The sequence below is a fragment of the Sodiomyces alkalinus genome (genome assembly GCF_003711515.1).
Source record: "Sodiomyces alkalinus F11 unplaced genomic scaffold SODALscaffold_1, whole genome shotgun sequence".
NCBI classification, from domain to species: domain Eukaryota; kingdom Fungi; phylum Ascomycota; class Sordariomycetes; order Glomerellales; family Plectosphaerellaceae; genus Sodiomyces; species Sodiomyces alkalinus.
In genome coordinates this window covers 7,133,069-7,148,834 of record NW_021167079.1, presented here as the reverse complement: position 1 = coordinate 7,148,834, position 15,766 = coordinate 7,133,069, and the positions used below count along the sequence as shown (strand labels likewise).

At 55.7% G+C, this 15,766-nt stretch overlaps 7 protein-coding genes across 7 annotated transcripts; 4 read left to right on the top strand and 3 right to left on the bottom strand.

The window, feature by feature from the left end:
- Positions 1-56: 56 nt before the first annotated feature.
- SODALDRAFT_327915 (hypothetical protein) lies at positions 57-2,936 on the top strand. The gene is made up of 5 exons (XM_028610559.1): positions 57-439; positions 526-660; positions 734-2,382; positions 2,493-2,577; positions 2,642-2,936. The coding sequence occupies exons 1-5, from the start codon at positions 387-389 to the stop codon at positions 2,808-2,810; spliced, it is 2,091 nt and encodes a 696-aa protein (XP_028471515.1). The 5' UTR covers positions 57-386; the 3' UTR covers positions 2,811-2,936.
- On the bottom strand, positions 2,853-3,622 carry SODALDRAFT_327914 (hypothetical protein). The gene has a single exon (XM_028610558.1). It carries the CDS (start codon positions 3,441-3,443, stop codon positions 3,171-3,173), a length of 273 nt encoding a protein of 90 aa, XP_028471514.1. The 5' UTR covers positions 3,444-3,622; the 3' UTR covers positions 2,853-3,170.
- Positions 3,623-4,470: 848 nt separating this feature from the next.
- On the top strand, positions 4,471-5,974 carry SODALDRAFT_348360 (dehydrogenase/reductase SDR family member 13; the record flags this gene model as incomplete). The annotated part of the gene is made up of 2 exons (XM_028613363.1): positions 4,471-5,016; positions 5,115-5,974. The coding sequence occupies 2 exons, from the start codon at positions 4,471-4,473 to the stop codon at positions 5,589-5,591; spliced, it is 1,023 nt and encodes a 340-aa protein (XP_028471513.1). The 3' UTR covers positions 5,592-5,974.
- Positions 5,975-8,625: 2,651 nt separating this feature from the next.
- Positions 8,626-9,442, top strand: SODALDRAFT_45123 (hypothetical protein). Its single transcript, XM_028615383.1, has one exon. It carries the CDS (start codon positions 8,816-8,818, stop codon positions 9,293-9,295), a length of 480 nt encoding a protein of 159 aa, XP_028471512.1. The 5' UTR covers positions 8,626-8,815; the 3' UTR covers positions 9,296-9,442.
- A 44-nt stretch (positions 9,443-9,486) lies between these two features.
- On the bottom strand, positions 9,487-11,318 carry SODALDRAFT_327912 (alpha-methylacyl-CoA racemase). Its single transcript, XM_028610557.1, has 2 exons — positions 10,967-11,318; positions 9,487-10,871 (listed from the first exon to the last, which is right to left on the bottom strand). The coding sequence occupies exons 1-2, from the start codon at positions 11,025-11,027 to the stop codon at positions 9,721-9,723; spliced, it is 1,212 nt and encodes a 403-aa protein (XP_028471511.1). The 5' UTR covers positions 11,028-11,318; the 3' UTR covers positions 9,487-9,720.
- Positions 11,319-11,559: 241 nt separating this feature from the next.
- SODALDRAFT_327911 (hypothetical protein) lies at positions 11,560-13,371 on the top strand. Its single transcript, XM_028610556.1, has one exon. The coding sequence runs from the start codon at positions 11,649-11,651 to the stop codon at positions 13,248-13,250; it is 1,602 nt and encodes a 533-aa protein (XP_028471510.1). The 5' UTR covers positions 11,560-11,648; the 3' UTR covers positions 13,251-13,371.
- On the bottom strand, positions 13,312-15,735 carry SODALDRAFT_305904 (DNA polymerase subunit alpha B). The gene is made up of 3 exons (XM_028609026.1): positions 15,105-15,735; positions 13,703-15,032; positions 13,312-13,590 (listed from the first exon to the last, which is right to left on the bottom strand). Exons 1-3 carry the CDS (start codon positions 15,614-15,616, stop codon positions 13,420-13,422), a joined length of 2,013 nt encoding a protein of 670 aa, XP_028471509.1. The 5' UTR covers positions 15,617-15,735; the 3' UTR covers positions 13,312-13,419.
- Between the last annotated feature and the right edge of the window lie 31 nt (positions 15,736-15,766).

Below are 15,766 nucleotides of genomic sequence, written 5' to 3'. Positions count from 1 at the left end.
GTACGTTGCCCCCGTCTGGTTAGGCTCGTGATTGTTGCCATCGTCCCAGACATGACTTAAAACTCGCCAACTCAACATCACCGCCCAAAGGCATATTTTCCACGGGTTTGTTTCCGCAAATATCCTGTTCTTTTCTTCCCATATGCGTTTTTCTGACGCATCACATCAAGCCTCTAAAATCAAGAAGTAGGGAGCTTTGCCACCCAAGTCGAACTCTTGATTCCTAGACCGTTTATTTCACCGCCGTACCTCGAGTTGCAGCACCGACCCCGACGATTCCATCCCCTGATACAACTCTGCTACAGCAAGGAGCCTGCATCTAGTCTCTTGATAAGCGAAACGGAACGCTCTTCAGATCCCCCGAGGGGCAGCATATACGTGGCAAGATGAGCCAAACAGTCTCACCGCATGGCGGCATTTCGGACCCCACCCTCATTACGTATGTCCCGAGCCCATCACATCACGCATCCCTATGCATGCCATCTTCTTTTGGCTCTATTCCTCAGACTAACAGCATGCGAACAGTCTTGTCAACAAGCTTCAGGATGTCTTCTCAACAGTTGGCGTCAACAACCCGATCGACCTTCCCCAGATAGCCGTCGTTGGTAGTCAGTCGAGCGGAAAGAGCTCGGTGCTGGAGAATATTGTCGGCCGCGACTTGTACGTCACCCGTCATTTTGTTGTTTTCTTCCATTTCTCTCGTTCTGCTCAGCCTAACATGTTGGCATCCCAGCTTGCCGCGAGGCTCCGGAATCGTGACCCGGCGACCCCTTGTCCTCCAGCTCATCAACCGACCCGCCTCGGGACAGTCCAACGGCGTCAGCGATGACGCTTCCAACACCGACAAGGCGGCCAACGCCGACGAATGGGGCGAGTTCCTCCACATCCCGGGGCAGAAATTCTACGACTTTAATAAGATTCGGGAAGAGATCAGCCGGGAGACCGAGGCCAAGGTCGGCCGCAATGCCGGCATCTCGGCCGCCCCGATCAACCTCCGCATCTACTCGCCCAACGTCCTCACTCTCACCCTCGTCGATCTCCCCGGCCTGACGAAAGTGCCGGTGGGCGACCAGCCCCGGGATATCGAAAGGCAGATCCGAGACATGGTGATCAAGTACATCTCGAAACCGAACGCCATCATCCTCGCCGTCACGGCCGCCAACAGCGATCTCGCCAACTCGGACGGCCTGAAACTGGCGCGGGAAGTCGATCCGGAGGGCCAGAGGACGATAGGCGTCCTGACCAAGGTGGACCTGATGGACGAGGGGACCGACGTGGTGGATATCCTGGCGGGCCGGATCATCCCCCTGCGGCTCGGGTACGTGCCCGTGGTCAACCGCGGCCAGCGGGACATCGACAACAAGAAGCCGATCGGCTCGGCGCTCGAGGCCGAGAAGAACTTCTTCGAGAACCACAAGGCGTACCGTAACAAGAGCTCGTACTGTGGGACGCCGTACCTGGCCAGGAAACTCAACCTCATCCTCATGATGCACATCAAGCAGACGCTGCCGGACATCAAGGCGCGCATCTCGAGCTCGCTGTCCAAGTACACGGCGGAGCTGGACAGCCTGGGCCCCAGCATGCTGGGCAACAGCGGGAACATCGTGCTGAACATCATCACCGAGTTCACCAACGAGTGGCGGACGGTGCTGGACGGCAACAACACGGAGCTCTCGAGCACGGAGCTGTCGGGCGGCGCCCGGATCAGCTTCGTCTTCCACGAGCTCTACTCGAACGGCGTCAAGGCGGTGGACCCGTTCGACGTGGTCAAGGACGTCGACATCCGCACCATCCTGTACAACTCGTCCGGGTCCTCGCCGGCGCTCTTCGTCGGCACCACGGCGTTCGAGCTCATCGTGAAGCAGCAGATCAAGAGGCTGGAGGACCCCAGCCTCAAGTGCGTGTCCCTGGTGTACGACGAGCTGGTGCGGATCCTCACGCAGCTGCTCAGCAAGGGCCTGTACAGGCGGTACCCGGGGCTCAAGGAGAAGGTGCACGCGGTGGTGATCGCCTTCTTCAAGAAGGCCATGGAGCCGACCAACAAGCTGGTCAAGGACCTGGTGGCCATGGAGTCGTGCTACATCAACACGGGCCACCCGGACTTCCTCAACGGGCACCGGGCCATGGCGCTCGTCAACGAGAGGTACACGCAGGCGAAGCCGGTGCAGGTGGATCCCAAGACGGGCAAGCCGCTGCCCGGCGGCACGCCGAGGGCGGCGAGCCCGACGGTGCCGGAGGCGGAGTCGTCCAATGCGGGGTTCTTTGGCAGCTTCTTCGCGGCCAAGAACAAGAAGAAGGCGGCGGCGATGGAGGCGCCCCCGCCGATGCTGAAGGCGTCGGGTACGCTTTCGGAGCGGGAGAATATCGAGGTTGAGGTCATCAGTAAGGCAGAAGAAGAAAGAAAAATTCCCCGACACCTAGCTCTCCGGAGACGGGTCACAAACGATTGAGGAATTGCTAATCTGACACTTTTTTTCTTCTCACTCTACCAGAGCTGCTCATCGCTTCTTACTTCAACATTGTCAAGCGGACGATGATCGACATGGTGCCCAAGGCCATCATGCTGACCCTTGTCCAGTATGTTATTTTATTCTTTCAAGATGTTTCGGGGACTCAACTAACAAGAAGAAAAAAACCACAGGTTCACCAAGGACGAGATGCAGAAAGAGCTGCTGGAGAACATGTACCGCAGCGACACTCTGGACGAGCTGCTCAAGGAGAGCGACTTTACGATCCGCCGAAGGAAGGAGTGCCAGCAGATGGTCGAGTCGTTGTCGCGGGCCAGCGAGATTGTGAGCCAGGTCCAATAAAACAGACAGGCCACGAAAGGAGCGAAGGCTATTTCATGAGAAGGCAGGAATTATTAGACACTGTAGACGACATGCGGCCTGGTGGGAGACAAGAGGTAAATGCAGATATGATACGTTGGGGGGGGGCGGGGGGTTGAGTTGTGAGTGGAGGAAGATATCATTGTTTTTCTTTTTTTCTCCTGTTTTTTCATTTCTTCGCTACTTTTTTCTTCTTTGTTCCTCTTCCCCTTTTTGCACCGAGTTTGCATTATGGTGATGCCCAGGTAGGAAAGAAGAACGGTAGCAAGTGATGGCGATAGCTAATTTATTGTAATGAAATTGGAGTGCGGAATGGCCAGACGTAACCAGGTCAGTTGCTCGTCATTCCTCTTCTCTCTCGACTTTCGAAGCAGGTCTTTGTGGACGCAATGAGACGGATGGGGAGAGGTGTTGATGCCGTTTACACCGCGTTTCCGCTGTCGGCGCGAACCTGCGACGACCCTCGTTCCCTTTGTCTGCAGATGCCCATCGGAAACCGGGAGGGATGAGGGAGACGACGGAGACGACGGAGACGACGGAGCAAGCAAACAATGCAGGGAAAAGGTATTGGGACGGAATCGTACCTTGTCGTCTTCGTTCACTCCCGCCAGACATGTCGGTCATTTACCACGATGCTTTGCCCAAGACGTTGAAGTCCGCGAGGTCTTTAGAGGGCTTTAAGTGCGTCTCTTAGAGTCCGCAACTGCAACATGTGCAGGAAAGAGGCTCGATTGATTGGTTCCCCGTGGGGAAAGAGAGCAATGTGCATAGTAATAGTAATAGCAACCCCCCAGTGTACCCAGAAACACGGGTGCCAGCATATCGTCACCTGGTTTTCCTGGTTTTACTGGTTTCACTGTATCCATACAGACTACGGAGATTTGAGATGTGGGAAATCGGGAAGTGTCCCAATGATGAGGTTCGGTGTCGCAGATGGGGGCTTCGGTTTGCCGTGTTGTGGATTGGTGAGCCAGTCAAATGTTGTGAAGAGTGCAGTTGCGGCGATTGACACAATGACTTGTGTTCCTCTAAGTGTGTTACTCAACTCCCCATGGCAAAGGTTGTTAAAAGTAAGGTAAACAGAGAATAAGAGGACAAGAGAAAAGCAGCCCATTGGGTCGAGAACAATGAGAAGAGACTTGGAACTCGGAGGACTTGGCGGAGACCCGTGGGAGAGGAGTACTTACGGGCTAAGATCAAGTACCCGTATCGTATCGTGTCCCTAATAAGGTATAAGGTATAAGGTACAACTGCACTTTCATATCATCAAGTCGACGTGCCGCCCCCCAATCCATCATCCTTCACCGAACTTGTGCTTACCATTGGGACAGGGAACAAGATCCCAGCTGACCACTGCTGAGTCCTAATAAATACTACCATCTCGACACATCTTCTTCCTACATCCAATCGGCCAGACCTCAATCTGCCAATCTAAATCTTGCTGGGACCATTCAAACTCGATTTCTTGAAGTCATCAACATAATATCCATCTCACCGGCCGCCTCCTCCTCCTCCTCCTCCTCCTCCTCCTCCTCCTCCTCCTCCTCATCTTCATCTTCATCACCATCCCCTTCAGCTTCACCCCAGCCTCATCATTATTCTCCTCCAAACCACCCGCCGGGCCATCCCCCGCCTGCCCATCATGTTCTCACAAGTATCCAGCCAATTCAAAACAATCCCGGCTCCCGCCGCCGATCTGACGGGCAGGACGGCCATCGTGACCGGCTCCAACGTCGGCCTGGGCCTCGAAGCCTCTCGCTACTTCGCCAAACTGGGCTGCGATCGCATCGTCCTAGCCTGCCGGGACCTCAAAAAGGCCGAGGCCGCCCGCAAGGCCATTCTCTCGTCCGTCTCCTCTTCCGACTCCTCGTCGACATCCGCGATCCAGCCCGCTCCAGAGGTCCTGGTCTGGCACCTCGACCTCGCCGACTTTGACAACGTCAAGGCCTTCGCCGCCCGCGCCGCCAAGGAGCTCGACCGCGTCGACTTCTTCATGGCCAACGCCAGCGTGGCTTCCGCCAAGAGACAGTACGCCGAGGCCGCCGGGGGGTGGGAGATGCAACTGGCCGTCAACGTCATTAGTACTTTCTTGCTGAACATCCTCATGCTGCCCGTCCTCCGGGAGACGGGGCGGAAGTTTGCCGTGACCCCGCGGTTGGTCGTCACGGCGTCTTTCGGGGCGTTTCTCGTATGTTTTTTGTCTCTCCCTTTTTTTTCTTCTTTTTTTTTCTTCTTCCTTTTCTTCTCCCCCCTTTTCTTTTCTCTACACGACAGCTGACCCCCTAGTCCTTCTTCACGGAACGCACCGCCCCCAACATCTTCCAAGCCCTCAACGAAAACGGCAGCATCGTCGACCGGTACAACACTACCAAGCTCCTCCAGGTCATCGCCACCAAGCACCTCGCCGTGGCCAGCCGCGCCTCCGGCCGCGGCGACGTCGTCATCAACTGCCTCCACCCGGGCGTCTGCCGCACCGAGCTCTTCCGCTTCGTCCCCTTCCCGCTCAGCATTCCCTTTAACGCCGCCATGCTGCTCTTCGGCCGCTCCGCCGACATGGGCGCCCGCACCCTCATGGCCGCCGCCCTGAGCGACGAGTCGGACGAGGCAAATGCTACGCACGGCCGGTTCATGAGCGATGGGCTCGTCGCTGAGTTCCCGCCTATCATGGCCGGTGACGAGGGGGAGCAGATGCAGGTCCGGGTTTGGGAGGAGTTGTTGGAGATTTTGGACGGGATTGTGCCGGGGATTTCGAGGACTATTTGAACAGGGGTTTTTTCCTCCTTTTCCTCCTTTTCCTCCTTTTCCTCCTTTTTCTCCATTTTCTTCCATTTTCTTCCATTTTTCTTCCATTTTTCTTCCATTTTTCTTCATGTCCGATTTTCTTCTTCTTCTGCCCCCGCGCTTACACTTACACCATTCTTTTGTGCCTATTTCACTCATTTCGTTTCGTCTGTACTTCAAACTTCCACTTTGAGACGTCTTCCATAAGCCATAGATATAAATCTTGGGGCGTATATTAGGGGTAAGTCTAAACAGCACCCGTGTTTGGATACCCAGCACCCAGAAAAGTGGGCTATGATCCACTATACTCCCTTACTCGAATATCCCACTGTAAACATATATAAATCCCGAGGCGGTACAAATCCAAAGACATAGTGACATTCGTTAATTAAGTAAATTACGTCACCCGTATCTTTAACCTACCTAACCTACCTAACCTACTTAACCTACCTACCTAACCTATTAACCTTCATAAACAACCATGGATTAACAGGTTAATCGACCCTGCGGTCTAGGGCCGCCTCTTACGAGCTACGATACTCTCGAATAAGCCGATAACGCTTTACGGTCTTACGCCTTCTCTAACGGTTATAGCCTTATTATCTATAAGAGCTATCTAAATGCCCGTAATCCCGTGTCGGTAACGTATCGATATGGGAAAGGTCGAGCCGCCGTATCGTTAACGACTCCTTTAGAGACTCACGAATCTAAGAGGCGCCGAATAGCCTCGTAGATGACTAATTACCCCTTCCGTATAAGCGTTAAGCTTCGGGATAATCGGTGGATTATTAGAGGCGATTATACTAGTACCTATAACTATGAGTTTATATAGGTAGTTGCTTTCCCTTCCTTTCGCACCGCCTAGCTTACTACACGCGAAGACGAGATCATTGCTATGTGGAATAGCGGTTCACGGCCTCGTTAAATTATGACCCGACTTTGTAACCCTGAAAGTAATAGCGGTGAGGTTCCCGCGCCGCTTATTAGTATTATAGCTCGAGATATGACGAATATCCTCGCTGCCTATCGTCGGAAAGAGCTTACTGGTTGTACGCCACTTTAGTGGCTTTACGATATGAGTTACGCCTCCTGCTAACACTGCTTCGTATACTAACTTGTTAGTAACTTAATGATCTTTTAAGGTTTTTCTATTAGGATCTACGCGATAACCTTAGCCGAGTCTAGTGCCTTTTTATTGCTCCGAAATCAGTTATCCCACTTCTGTAATAGTTACCCGATACCCTGCTCTTCGACTGTATATATAAAATAAATAGATTTAATATGCCTCTTCTGAGTATTTATAGCGTATCGCTTTTGCGGAAGGCCTTCTAAATAGCGGTGGTTTTCTTGAATAGAGAGAAGGAAGGATAATACCTCTGGGCTTTACGGGCTTTTAAGGCTTTTCGCAGGACCTTTGATTCCCCCCCTCCACGTTGTATTATCACCGACCGAGAGCTGGCCTTAATGAACGCCCTTAAACGCCTGCTAATCTTGAGTCGGGTTCCCTAAATCCTATGCCTGTGGCACGTTAGTATGAACGTGCTAGCTAAGTCTAAAGGCTTTTTCCCTAAGTTAATAAAAACGACCTCTGGTATTAAGCGGTATCCGAAGTTCTGTGCCTTCCTCGCGGACTAGAATTCCCTGATTAATAGCTTTTCGGAAGACGAATTCAATAAATAACTTAAGGCATTCTAATAAGATAGTAAGCACTTAGAAGGCGCTGTTAATTACGCCCTGATAACCTGGATTACACTATTTAAAGAGAAGATTATTCGTTACTGGGTGAATCAGATTCCTAACTTTGGGTATATAATAGTATCTATCGTGGAGTCAGGCTACGTAAGCCTAAAGTCCTTTCTGTGTAGCTCTTCTGGCGATTTAGCTACTGTTTTCTAGAAGCTACGGCTTTACTAGGAGTACCAGAAAAGAGAGATTTTAACCGAGAGGGCACGCCGACAGAATAAGGTGGATTTTACTAGCTTAATTATCCTCTTCTCCTTAGTTCGAAAAAAGGTTATTCCGTAGGCGCTTAAGGCGATCTAATAATAGGTTAAGTTACTGCCTAAGCCTAAGAAGAACAACGATTAACTACCACGCTTAGAGGTAGCCTGCCTGCCCTGCTTAATCCTTACCTCTTACGGGCTGCCCTGCTAGTATATCCTATTTAGCCATTTACGAGATAACGAGCCGTTATAGTTACGATCGATTAATCGGTACTAGTGGTGGAATAGGCCCTTGGACCCCGAGGCAGGTCCTTTACTGGAATAAGCCCTAGCTACGCCCTTAAACCCAGTGGTGATATAAGGTAAAGGTCGGCTAAAAGGAGCCGTTACGATATCTTTAACTAGTCGCGGCCGGGGCCGTGGTAAGACTGGTACTAAGCGATTAGTATTAGCCTTTGAAATCGCAGCTTAAGAGGAGCGTTTAGGGGTAATAACTGCGCCGCCTTTAACTGCACCTCCAGCAATAAATGCGCCGCCTTTAATTACGCCTCTAGTAATTACGTTAATAACTACGCCTCCTTCCTACGAACCGGGAATAGTCGCGCCTCGTGGATACTAACGCGTTATAGAAGCATTTACTAACGAACCGATTAAGGTAGAGGAGGCTCCTGCGGGCTTAGGGGAATATTAAACTAGGTATATTTCTGCCCAGTTTAAGGGCTTTTTCGATAAATAAGTCAGGATTAGAGAGCAGGATCAATAGGCGGCTATTTAGGCTGTAAAGGAACTAGAGGAAATTAATATGTAAATAGCTTCGGTTATGCCTAATTAACGGTGACGTAATTTACTCTTTGCTTAATTGACGAATGTCACTATATCTTTGGATTTATACCGCCTCGGGATTTGTATGTGTTTATTGTGGGATATTCGAGTAAGGGAGTATAGTGGATCATAGCCCACTTTTCTGGGTGCTGGGTATCTAAACACGGGTGCTATTTAGACTTACCCTATATTAGGCATATAGAAAGAAACTCGAACAACCGATCCTCGTGTCTTCTTCTCTCCTAAGCCGAGCTTCAGGCCACAGCAGAAAAGAGAAGCAAATGGCGGACACAACGCAAATTAAGGGATTTTGGCCTCATCGTACCATACTTCTCAGCCGTGACCCATCCTTTTGGATCCGACGGGTGACAAGACGCATCTTCCATTGGACCGTCACACCTCCATCTCCTCATCGTCAACGCCATAACAGGAGGGGAATGAATGGCAGCATCACGGCCCGCGAACGGCCCACTGCAGCATGGGGAAAGTAAAAAGGAACACAAGAGCCTTCACTGTTCTATATTACTGTTGAAAGGCAGAAAAAATCCCTTCCTCACGGTGAACTGCGGGAGGGTTCGTGCAGAATGGCAGAAGAAGTGGTGGACATACCAGATAAAAGGGGGCGGGGGGGCAAAGAGATCAGTAAATACAAGAGATGCAGGTTGCAATGTTGACAGCTCTGCTTGGGAGTTTGTCCTTTACCTCTACTATTCATTTTTCTACAGGACAAATCAAATATCTGCCCAGATTCAAAAGTGTCCTCATATCTCATCCCAAAGCAGAAGAAACCAACAGCAGGTCCAGGTTTGCTTTTCCGAAGGAAGAAAGACAAGGACGAAAATCAGCATGGAGTATGAAGCGCAACCAGACCCTCCCTCTCCCCAACCCCCGCCGAATCCTCCACCAAGTCCGGTCATGTAAAACATGATGCGCCGCGATAGGACGGTTCGGTAAACATATCCCCAGCTCCCCAAGTCTCTCTCTCTCTCTCTCTCTCTCTCTCTCTCTCTCTCTCTCTCTCTCTCTCTCTCTCGCGCGCGCGCGCGCCTTGGAACTATGCTGATTTGTCCTTTTAGAACACCACTGCCGCAGTAGATCGAAATCATTTGCACATCGGAACCAAAAGGCATGTGGCGGTTGAGGGGTAAAAGGGAGCTGGAAGATTGATGAGAATGAGTGCTGGTTGGCGGGCAGCGACGGGGAGAGACTTGACGTGTTAGAGAAGCGCTCCACAGCGATGACATGTAATACACACTGGCGACGACGAGAACGACAGAAAGATAGCTTTGGAAGCAAAGAAGAAGAACCCGGCTTTCCAATACTACAAAAGCCCGGTCTACCTTTGGTTACAATCTGGACTTCCACACCAAACCACCCTTTTCCACGTCGTAATTCTTCCCGCTGTTCCAGCCCAACCACTTCTGCAACACAGCCTCGCCCCCATCACCAGGGCTCAGCGGAATGCCGACGTATCCGCCGCCTGACAGGCCGCTCCCCTGCCCCTGGATCGACGGGTCCTTGACCCCCTCCGCGATGGCCAAGCAAGGCGTCTCCCGCAGCGTGACGGCAGGTCTCTGGTCACCCTCCCGGCCGGCCCGGGCCTCGAGCTCGGGGTACTCCAGCACGGGGGTGCAGCAGGCGTCCGTGCCGTCGAAGATGGCCTCCCACTCGTCCCTGGTCTTGGACCTGAACGTGGCGGTGAAGAGGTCCCGCAGCTCGGGCCACATGGCCCGGTCGTCCCGGCGCGTGTCCCAGCTGGGGTCCAGCCCCATGCCCTTGCGGAGGACGGCGAAGAAGTGCGGCTCGAGCGCGCCGACGGCGACGTAGCGGCCGTCGCGCGTCTCGTAGGTGTCGTAGAAGGGGCAGCCGCCGTCGAGGAGGTTGCGGCCGCGGCCCTTGTCGCCGAGCGGCGTCTTGAGGGCGTACCGCGGGAAGGTGGCTAGGTAGGAGGCGCCGTCGACCATGTTGGCCTCGACGACCTGGCCGCGGCCCGAGACCTGGCGGGAGACGAGGGCCAGCAGGACGCCCTGGAAGAGGGTGGCGCCGCCGCCGGCGAAGTCGGCCAGGATGTTCCAGGGCGGGTGCGGCTTGTCGCCGGACCGGCCGAGGAGGGACAGCGCGCCCGAGACGGCGAGGTAGTTGATGTCGTGCCCCGCCATGGCGGAGTAGCGGCCGTCGCGGCGGAAGCCGGTCATGCGGGCGTAGATGAGGCGCGGGTTGAGGGCGCAGAGCTCGGACGGGCCGAGGCCCAGCTTCTCGAGGACGCCCGGGCGGAACGGATCGATGAGGACGTCGACGGCGGCGGCGAGCTCGCGGATCAGGGCGACGCCCCGCGGGGTCTTGAGGTCAACGGCGATGGAGGCCTTGTGGCGCGTGAGCATGTCCTCGGTCGGGACGGCCTTGCCGCCGCTGGGGGCATGGGTCTGGCCTGGCACGGCGCGGTCGACGCGGAGCACGCTGGCGCCGGCGTCGGCGAGGAGCATGCCGGCGAAGGGGCCTAGAGGGGGAGAAGCACGCGGCGAAGCGTCAGCTTGTCAAGTCGCATGGGAGACAGGAGGGCCGTTGTATCGTAGATCTCGGACGGATTCTCACCTGGTGCTAGACCGGCAAACTCCAGAACCTTGACACCCAACAGTGGAGGTGGGCCGACCATTTTGAACGGTTTGTCTGTCTCTGTCTCTCTGTCTGCCCCGATGCACTGATGCCTTGAAGGTGTCGGTCGACAAGAAGTAAAGGTGGAAGAGGTAGCAGCAGAGCAACAGCAAGAAGAACAGAGAACTGTCGTTGCTTAGGACGGTGGATCGACTACATGACGAGGTCTAAAAGAGACGCGTTGGCCCACCATGTCAAGACATGGATAGAATGGCGGGTAATCGGGCGAAATAGAGCGGAATTGGATACCCGCCTGGACCCTGGGCCTGGGGATGCAGAAGAAGCAGGTGAGGTGAAGGAGATGCCGAGGAACTCAGCGGGGAAACGGCGGAAGAACATGGCGGGGCCGGGATATGTACTCTGTGTTCATATAAACAACACACTGTGCCGAACACTGTGAGTCGATAAGTGATAAGACTTGTGGAGCCTTTGGACAACCTTAGTCATCACCGCCTTCGATTACTAAGCCATTTACATCATAAGCATTGTGAAGCCATTTGCAAATGTTCAACTTGAACTTCCTCAGCTGTCAACCCCGATACCACCTCATCCCACCTCCCCCGACGCCACGACACCCCCTTAATTACGCCTTCACACGCATCAGCTGGACCTCTCGCCAATCATGCCGCCCAAGCGCATGACGGCCAACCCGGTGAGGCCGGCTCGCCACCGACCGGGCAAAGCCACCCTCGACGAAGACTCGTCCTCCGACGAAGATGCTGCCAGCGAAGACGTCCAAGCCGACGAGGAACGCACCATTCCTCCACCACCCAAGGCCACAAGTGCAGGCAGGATTGCCAGCACCAATCTGCGCAATGTCGACCTCGCCCAGCGGCAACGGGAAGCAGAAGAGAGGAGGCTAGCCAGAGAAAAAGCCGAACGACTCGCCGCCGAACAAGGCTTCGTCACGGAGGGGGAAGAGGAAGAGGAGCAAGACGGAGAGGACGAAGAAGAAGCAGACAGCGACGAAAACGAAGACGAAGAAGAAGAAGAAAGCAGCAGCAGTGAAGAGGAAGCCCCGCGCCGCCTCATGCTCCGCCCGAAATTCATCCCCAAAAGCCAACGCGCCGCCATGGGGAAACCGGCACTCACGACCGCCCAATCCGCCGAAGCCGAAGAAGAAGCCCGCAAAGCCGAAGAGGCCCGCCGGCAAGCCCAGCGCGACGCCCTCGTCGAGGAGCAGATCAAGAAGGACCTGGCCGCCCGCGCCGCCAACCGGACGAAGAAGCACTGGGAAGACGCGGACCCGACGACGACGCGGGGCGAAGGCTCCGACGCAGCAGCCGGCGGCTCCGACATGGACGTCGACACCAGCGACGACCTGGACCCGGAAGCCGAGGAGGCGGCCTGGCGGCTCCGCGAGCTGAAACGCGTCAAGCGCGAGCGCGACAGGCTGGCGGAGCGGGAGGCCGAGATCGCGGAGCGGGAGCGGCGCGACGCCCTGACGCAGGAGGAGCGCGACGCCGAGGACGCGGCCAAGATCGCGCGCCAGCGCGAGGAGAAGGACGCGCGCGGCAAGATGGCCTACCTCCAGAAGTACTTCCACAAGGGCGCCTTCTTCTCCGACGAGGCGGCCGCGCACGGGCTCGACAAGCGCGACCTCATGGGGTCGCGCATCGCGGACGATGTCAAGGACCGGAGCGTCCTCCCTGCGTACCTCCAGAAGCGGGATATGACCAAGCTGGGCCGCAAGGGCGCTACCAAGTACAAGGACCTCAAGACGGAGGATACGGGACGCTGGGGCGACTTTGGCGACGAGTGGCGCGGGAGGGACGGGGGTAGGAATGGCGGCAGGTTTGACGGCCGCTTTGGCCATGTCGACGAGCGCTTCCGGCCTGATGGCGGTGGCGGCGGGGCCCTCGGTCGGGGCGAAGAGGACAGGAGCGGAAAGGGGTCCAACGCTATCCCGTTGGGGGAGCGCAGGGCGGGGGCTCCTGGCGGCCGGGAGAGGAGCAGAAGCCGCAGTCGGGATCGGGATCGTGGGAGCCGAGGGGACACCTACCGCCCTTCAAATCGCAGTCGAGATGCGGATCACAGGCGGAGAGGCAAGTCGAGATCAAGATCAAGGTCACGGTCAAGGTCACGGTCAAGGTCGAGGTCTCCACCGAGACGGAGAAGAGACTCGCGGGAAGACCGGGACCGGCGGAAACGGAGTCCGTCTCCTGGTAGAGACAGGGACGGATACCGTGAAAGTGACAAGCGGCGGAAGGTGGATGTACGTTGAGTCGTGAAAAGGACACAGAAGATATCATAAATGTACAATACAACACTGCGAGCGCGGGAAGCCGCTTGCTCTTCGATTCTAGATACCCTTATTGCACCGACCTAAAGTGACGAACCAAACTCCGGCCCATTTTCCTGTTCTCATTTTAAATTTCACGCATTGCTGATCTCTATATTCTCGTAATCTCTACGCGCGCCCTGTCAAAGAGACGATGGCTCAGCAAGCCTCCGCTCCCTCCTCTTTCCAAGGACGGGGGATATAGTGTCATCCGCGCATAGGTGCCTGCACCGCGTCTCTTGGAGAGGGTCCCTGGGTTGATGACCAGTACGCTCTCGATGACCTGGGTTCTCTCGTCAGGTCAATCTCTCTCGTAAAAGAAGAGAAAAGAAAAGAAAAGAAAAGAAAAGAAAAGAAAAGAAAAGAAAAGAAAAGAAAAGAAAAGAAAGACTCACCTTAGCAAAAGGAGGAAGGAAGCTCGGCACAACCATCACATCCGGCCGCACGTTCACCATCTCGCCAAGCTTCAAATAGCTCACATCAAGCATTGCACCAGGCGGGACCGCCTCCGCCGTACCCGTCCGCGGCAGCCGAGACCGGTCCGTAGCGGGAAAGAGCGGGAAATAATGGCGCTGCTCAAGGAGGTAGCGACACAGCCGAGAAAGCGTGACGGGGTCGCGCGGCGGCGCGACGACGAGCTCCTCGTGGCGCAGCTCCCACAGGATATCCTGCGACGAGAGGCCCAGCACGGCCTCGTTGAGCGAGACGGTCATGGGGTTGGAAACGAAGCGGGCCGCCTTGGGGAGGCCCAGCTCGCGCCGGGCGGGGGCGTCCTGCGGCCAGGAGACGTGCTTGTCGATCACGTCGCGCACGGACGGGACGAGGAGGATCGAGACGCTCGGGTTGGCGGTGGTGAGGCGGTGGAGGGCCGGGGCGAAGAGGTGCCGGAAGACGGTGTTCATGGTGGCTGCGTCCTGCTCGGATTCTGGGATCGGAAGGTCGAAGTCGCCTGTGGCGATTAGGGGGTGTTCTGCGTCTATGAAGGGGCCTATGAGCACTACGACGTCGACCAACGTGTCGGCGGCCTGGCTGCAGAGGGCGTGGAGGGGCTCGAAGTCGAGGTTGTCGTCGGCCGTGTACGGGCCTGCGGCGAAGAGAACGTTCAGGGGAGGCGGATCGGAGGCGGCGTCGTCGGAGTCCATGGCGTCGGGATCGCCGCGGAGTCTGGTGCGGTGGGAAGATAACGCGTCCGGCGTGGAGGCGGCGTTCGGGAGAAGGGGCAGCTCGAGGATCTCATCGACGACGAAGGCGTGGCCGGAGGAATTGATGCCGCGCAGGGCCACAATCTGCCCTGGGAAGAAGCTATAGCCCCGGACTTTGGCCATGTCGAGTGCGACCCGCTGGCCACCACCCGTGCGGCGGGATGTCTCGAGCACGAGGGAGGCGGCGTTGAGCTTGCCCTCGGGGGAATCAGAGGCGATGCGGCCGACGGCGATGACGGGGGTCGTGCTCTGCTGGGCGGCGCTCCCAAAGGCGGAAAGGTCCAGGTTGTGGTGTTCCAGGGTCAACTGGATGAACTCGTCTATCCTGTCGTCGAGAATCTCGGACGCCTCGGACAGCTTCATGGCCATGGGCTTGTAGGCGAGCTTCTTTTGGTCGGAGGCTGCGGTCAACTTGATACGGGACTCGGGGTAGGGGCATATCGGTGGCTTGGGTGGTTGGAGATGGTCGTTGAGGACTTCGATGACCTCGCCGGGGGTTGGGCGGTCGTTAAATGATGACGGGCTGCGAATCGGCTGGTCAGAACCAGTGAAAGTGAAAAGTGATCCTGGGTGGCAAGCAAAAAGAAGAACTCACACCTGCATAGCATTCAGCTGCTCCTCCATCCGAGAAGGCGTCTTATAATCTGGCGAACTGCCCACAAGATCCCCCTTGACTCGCGACATAGACGGCGTATCGTACGGGTTCCTCCTCGCACTGCCAACCTTGCTCAACCTACCAGTACCCAACCCAGACCCCGGCGTATTGGGCACCAACCCATCAAGCATGCCAAACACATCGCCACGAGCGGCAGCAGCGCGCGGCGTAGCACCCACCCTCTTCTCCGTCTTGATCTGCACCTGCTGTTGTCGAGTGGATTTCTCCAGGTGATCCTGTATGTCCCGCTTGAGACCACGGACGGTATCTAGAGACATCGTGGCGGCGTCGAGGTCCAGCTTGATGCAGTACGACTCCCACTTGTAGAAGAGGTCCTCGGCCGAGATGTCGTGCAGACGCATGATGGACTGCAGCTCGGCCAGGACATTGGGATCGAGGGGTTCGGTTCCCGAGGCGAAGCGCTCATTGAGCTCTGCCTCTGTTTGAGACATGATGAAAAAATGCCGTTTCGGGTAGAGTTCGCCCGTCGCGTAGGGGTTGTTGATAGATACCGGACCCGAGCCTCTGGTGTGATGTGAGGCTGAGCTAATGTTGGAGGAGAGGATCTCGAAAGTGACGACGATGATGCTGTGAATTGAGGT